The following is a 5877-nucleotide window of genomic DNA, read 5'->3' as shown; positions in this document are numbered from 1 at the left end:
TGTTCTTTCGGGAATGACATTTTATGGGGGAGAGTTCTTAATTGAGCTTGTGCTTAATTGCCAAATATTTGTGGGGAGTGCGGTTGTGGAATATTATAGGGGATATCTTGTATCTTTATAAACTCCTTGATGAATGCATTTAGCTTCGGCTATATGATTGCATCTAAATAAGATGATATGTGTTTATTTCTTTTGGTCATGAAATGTCTCTTTCGGAAATTTCATTAGGATCCCGTTATTGCAACTTTGCCAATTTTATTGACAAAAAGGGGGAGAATTAATATGTAGTTCATACTACAAATACATATGGTTTTCGGATCATTATGTAAGGGAGTGGTTTCCATGTGAGATGGAGTATTGACTAAGGGGGAGTGATACATATCACCATAATATTGTTGTTGAAGTTGTGATACAATTGAACTTTGACGCTGTGTAATGATACTATGACAATGTATAACAATGATTGAGAACTCTTGTTTTCTCATGGTTATAGCTACGGATTTTCAACAACGATGATGCTGAACTTACAACCTTTGGGATCATTGGAGTACTTGGAAGTGACGAAGATTTCAATTAATGTTGAAGATTAGACATGTGGAATAGGAGCTACAAAAGTTAATTTATTTATTTTTTGTATTCCATATGTATTGATAGTTTTTCACTGAAATTGACAAAGAGGGATATTGTTAGAGCATTGCTCGGTCGAATTCTCATGCATTGCTATCTCAAGCATGTTTGTCAATGTTAGTGATCAAAACTATAAGTCTTGATTTCTAGTCTACTATAGATAAGGTCTCGGACTAAGATAGAAAGTGTAGTTGAGCTCAAGAACTCCATGGAAATCATCATACAAGACGAAGGACTACTCAAGGAACCGGTGGATCTTCATCGACTAAAATATATGTGGAGACTTGAACTTATCTATCACTCAAAAGTCTATTTATCTCCTATCTTGAGACAAAAGTCGTTTTGATGTATATACTTGGATTATACACATTTGCTATTTCCAGCCGAGTTTATCTCGCCTATCTATTTCTCGAAATATGTGTTGGTAAGATTTCGCTTTAGCCAAGTTCATCTTTACCTAGTGATGAAAGTTATGACAAGTTTAAATGATTGAAATGAGTTTAGATAATATAACTATTGTAGGATATAAGCATTGTTGTGGAAACACATATATGTATAAGTCCTTATTCCTTGAACCGAAGTTTGCGAACTTTGTTGATCAAGAGAATCGGAATGGTGGCGTGAGCCAAGTACGTGAACTCAGTCCGCGAACTGGCGGAAGTTTTCGACCGAGAAATTCTGCTGGAGTTTGTGAACTCCGTCCGGGAACTTAAGTCCGCCAACCCAGTCCGCGAACTTGAGTAGGTTATATCTAAAAACGATGTTTGTGAACTTATTCTTAATAACCTAAGGAATGAAAATTGCAAACCGTGGCTATATAGTTCATGAACCGATTCGAGTGAATCAAATCGTTTTTGCTTCAATTGTGTCTTATGTAGTTACATAAGATTTCCTTGCAATTGAACAACTCTCTAACTAGTTAATTTGAGTTACTTGAACTAGTTATGGTTAAGAAGAATATGGTTGATATGAAAGTGATCATATGGCTAACCATTTGGTTGACTATTGTTGAACCAACAAATATACAAATTTGGGTACGGTTACACAAGCCTAGAAACGTGCATTTCATTTGTGTGTAACAAGCTAGTTTTCGATCTAACGGTTGAAAGATATTAGCTTGAATCTAAAAAGGTTTTCATCTAACTGTGAATATTGAATGTTTTTTTACCAAGCTAACACTGATTCCAAACCCTGATTTGAAAGACTATATAAGGGAGAAATCTAGCAACTTGGAAACCTAATCCCCACACCTTCTGTGTGATAGTAGTTGTGCTACGATAGAGTCGATTCTCCTTTAACCTTTGGTTTCTTCTTCTAAACCAGGTTAACGACTTAAAGACTTCATTGGGATTGTGAAGCCAGACCGATACTACTTTCTTGTAGTTGTGTGATCTGATCTTGTTGTTTCTATCGTACGAGTACAATTGTAATAATTGGCTTGAGATTGATATCTTCGATAGGCAAGATATAAAAGAAATCACAAACACTTCGTCTCATCGCTTGTGATTCCGCAATATCTTTTTTCGCTGCGTCGATTAAGATTATTGTGAGGTGATTGATAATACTAGGTTGTTCTTCGGGAATATAAGTCTGGTTTATCAATTAGTTCTTGTTCACCTTGATTTATCAAAAGACAGAACAAAACTCGTAGGTATATTCGTGGGAGACGGATTCATCTATTAGACTTTTCTATGTGATACAGATTTGTTTATTAAAGTCTTCGACTTTGGGTCGTAGCAACTCTTAGTTGTGGGTGAGATCATTTAAGGGAATAAAGTACGTAGCATCCTGCTGGGATCAGAGACGTAGGAGCATAACTGTACCTTGGATCAGTGTGAGATTGATTGGGGTTCAACTACAGTCCAGACCGAAGTTAATTTGGAGTAGGCTAGTTTCTGTAGCGGCTTAATACAGTGTGTGTTCAATCTGGACTAGGTCTCGGGGTTTTTCTGCATTTTCGGTTTCCTCGTTAACAAAATTTTGATGGCTGTGTTATTTCTTTTTCGCATTATATTTTGTTATATAATTGAAATATCACAGGTTGTTCGTTGTTCAATCAATTAGAAAATCCGACCTTTTGGTTGTTGATTTAGATTGATTGATACTTGGATATTGGTCTTTGGTACCATCTAAGTTATCTCTCTAGTATTTCATAAAGACTCGCAGATTTCTATTTTCTTGAGTATATACCAAATCGAGAGATTGAGATATAAACTCTTTAATATACTTTTTATCTAGATTGAGTCCGACTGTCTAGTTGATTCTCTAGAAAGTATATTGGAGTTTGTCCATACAGATTGCTAAGCGAAATATTGGGTGTGGTTGTTGTACCCCAACTTTTCACTATTAACAAACCTAACTTGAATTTCAACTAAAACATGACAGAGACTTACATATTCATAAACAAGATGTTGATCCTCCCGTCTAATATTTTCAATCGGGTTCTTTTGCACAGATTCTAGAACAGATTTATTGTCACCCTAAACTTGCACTTTATGTAAACTTTTTTTTATGAATCTATTTCAGCACCATCATCAAAGCTACAACCTCTTCTTGGTCAATGTCCCTTACATTTGTTGTCCAGGCCGCGACTTCCACGAATTATCCTAAATGATTTCGTAACACAAGGGAAAAACCAGAAAAATTAGTATCTTGAATAAAAAAAACATCAAAGTTAATTTTCAACCAAGCAGATGGAGGTGGTTTCCATAAACTATTTAATTGTATGCCTATAACATTGTTAAAATGCAGATGATTACTAGCTCTATCCTGAATGCAAATATGATGAGAATATCAAAACTGAAATATATGTTGGATAATGGACTGAGATAACTGAGTTTTTCCCTCAAACATTTTCAAACATATGCTTTTCCAAATGAACCTCCTGGTTATTACTACTAGATTCATGAGATTCCTCATGTTTGTTGAAATCAAAGAATTATTATATGTCCAAGACTGGATCTAATGTTGAATATCTTGATAGGCCATAACATCTTGAATAATAACAGTGGAAACACCAGACCATACAGCTGTAGCAACAGTGCAGTGAAGTAAAATATGGTTGTTAGTTTCAATACTATTTGAACAATCAATACAATTAGGGTTCTCTGTTGTACCCATTCTCTGGAATTTTGCTGCCACTGGAAGAATGTCTTTTACCGGTTTCCATATGAACATTTGAAACTTATATGGAACCTCCAAATGCCATATTAGCAACCACATTTTTTGTTGTGTTGTTGTAACCACCTGCTGAGTCTGCTGCATTAGAATAGCCATATATGTCGAATTGACTGAAAACTTGCCATTTCTAGTTAAAGACCATCAAATTTTATTTGCAGATGACTGTTAAGGAGTTCAGATGTTCTGAATATATTGAAGTTGTTCATCAGAGCAAATTTGTTGTAGTTTATCCAACCTCCAACTTCTTGTACCATGATCAATATAATCTGCCACAATATTCTGAGTGATTTCAGCATTAAGTACCTTACGATGATAATTCTGATTCGAAACATTGACACTATATAATAATCTTTGTCCCATTTACAATCTCCCAAATATGATATCTACGAATCCATTGCAAACCTATATGTATTCCATTCCGTATCCATGTGCCATTTTTCTTAAATTTACCATATAAAGGGTCAGTGTTTTTAAAATATTTTGCTTGTAAAAGCTGCACACATTTGGATTTAAAACCCAATCCACCAAATCTTTTAGGATTGTTTAACTCCTTCCAACCAATAAAATATCCTCCTTGTTTTAATTTCTTGTTCCACCAATAGTTTCTTTGAAGAGACTCTAGCTTTTTAATGATTTTATCTGGGATGTACATGCAACTCATTTGGAATTCAGCCATAGAACCAGTGACTACTTGAATTTGGGTACTTCTACCAGCTTGATTTACCGATTCACCCAGCCAGGATTGAAGTCTGAAAGCAATTTTATCCACAATGTCTTCAAAAGAAGCATTTTTGTTGCGACCCACAAAAAGAGGAATACCCAAGTATTTCTCCCTCAAAGGCATTCTTTGCATTTTGACCATTTCTGAGATGTAATCCTTAGTTGTATCACTCAAATTGCGGCTAAAATGAATGCTTGATTTATTCAGACTTACCATCTGCACCGAAACTACACAAAATTGATTAATAATTTTCATCAGGTTAGAAATTGAGCTGGCAGAAGCTACTGAGAATAATATGCAATCTTCTGCAAAAAAGAAAATGAGAGATGCTTGGTCCTTTTTTGGCTGGCTTCAGAGGTGTGATTTGATGTTGAGTTTCAGCTGCTTGCAACATTCTACTAAATTCTTTCATACATAAAATGAAAATATATGGAGATAAAGCATCACCTTGACATATACCTCTTGTAGGAGTAAAGATGGAGTATGAGATCCATCTAGTAGAAGTTGTACTAATACATTGATGAATTAATGAACATCATATGTCAGAAAATCCCAAACATTGCATGACTTTGATTATGAACCCCCATTCCATGCGATCAAATGCCTTCGCCATTCCAATTTAATAGCCACTGCCCCTGGAAAACCTTAGTTCTTTTCATGTAATCAATGACTTCATGAGCTATGATGGTATTATCAATGATATTTCTCCCAGGCACATAAGTTGCTTGCCAGGGAGAAATAATCTTATGAAGCAGCTTCTTTAATCTATCAGCTAAGATTTTGGAAATAATTTTATAAGCAATATTACATAGGCTAATCGGTCTTAAATCTGTTGGTGTTTCAATACTTAATTTCTTTGGAATTAAAATATGGTACGTGAAATTAAATTTCTTAAGTAATTTACTTGATTGAAAAAATTGTTGAACCATAGCCACCAATTCATCAGCGACTTCATTCCAACAAGCTTGATAAAACCCCGCTTGAAATCCATCCGGTCCCGGGGCTGCCCAAGCTTGAATCCGAGAAACAACCTTCTTAATCTCTTCTCTGGAAGAAACTAGAATAACATTGTTAGAGCACTGCTCGGTCGAACTCGCAAGTGTTTCTATCTCACGCTTGTTTCAAAACTATATACATCCTCTGTTTCAAAAAGACCGTCCTCTATTCCATTTTCGTCAGTTTCAAAATTGTGTCCAGCTTCTGTTTATAGTTGTATTTTTCCAATGAACTCTCCAATATACCCTAAAAAAATTTATATTCATAAATTCATTTTTAATAATACGTATCTAAGATATTAAAGAAATTTGTGTAATTTAGGAAACAAGTGTATCATTTATTCCTTTTAAAAG

At 34.9% G+C, this 5877-nt stretch overlaps 1 protein-coding gene across 1 annotated transcript; it reads right to left on the bottom strand.

Moving 5' to 3' along the window:
• Positions 1 to 4144: 4144 nt before the first annotated feature.
• Positions 4145 to 4669, bottom strand: LOC113315933. The gene has a single exon (XM_026564176.1). It carries the CDS (start codon positions 4667 to 4669, stop codon positions 4145 to 4147), a length of 525 nt encoding a protein of 174 aa, XP_026419961.1.
• Between the last annotated feature and the right edge of the window lie 1208 nt (positions 4670 to 5877).

The sequence above is a fragment of the Papaver somniferum genome, chromosome 10, assembly GCF_003573695.1.
Source record: "Papaver somniferum cultivar HN1 chromosome 10, ASM357369v1, whole genome shotgun sequence".
In the NCBI taxonomy this organism is placed as follows: domain Eukaryota; kingdom Viridiplantae; phylum Streptophyta; class Magnoliopsida; order Ranunculales; family Papaveraceae; genus Papaver; species Papaver somniferum.
Note: the sequence above shows the minus strand (reverse complement) of the source record. Positions and strands in the feature narration are given on the sequence as shown.

Bases quoted from the DNA above. Each gene is read 5' to 3' on its own strand.
- LOC113315933 (XM_026564176.1), bottom strand. From the start codon at position 4,669: ATGGTCAAAATGCAAAGAATGCCTTTGAGGGAGAAATACTTGGGTATT.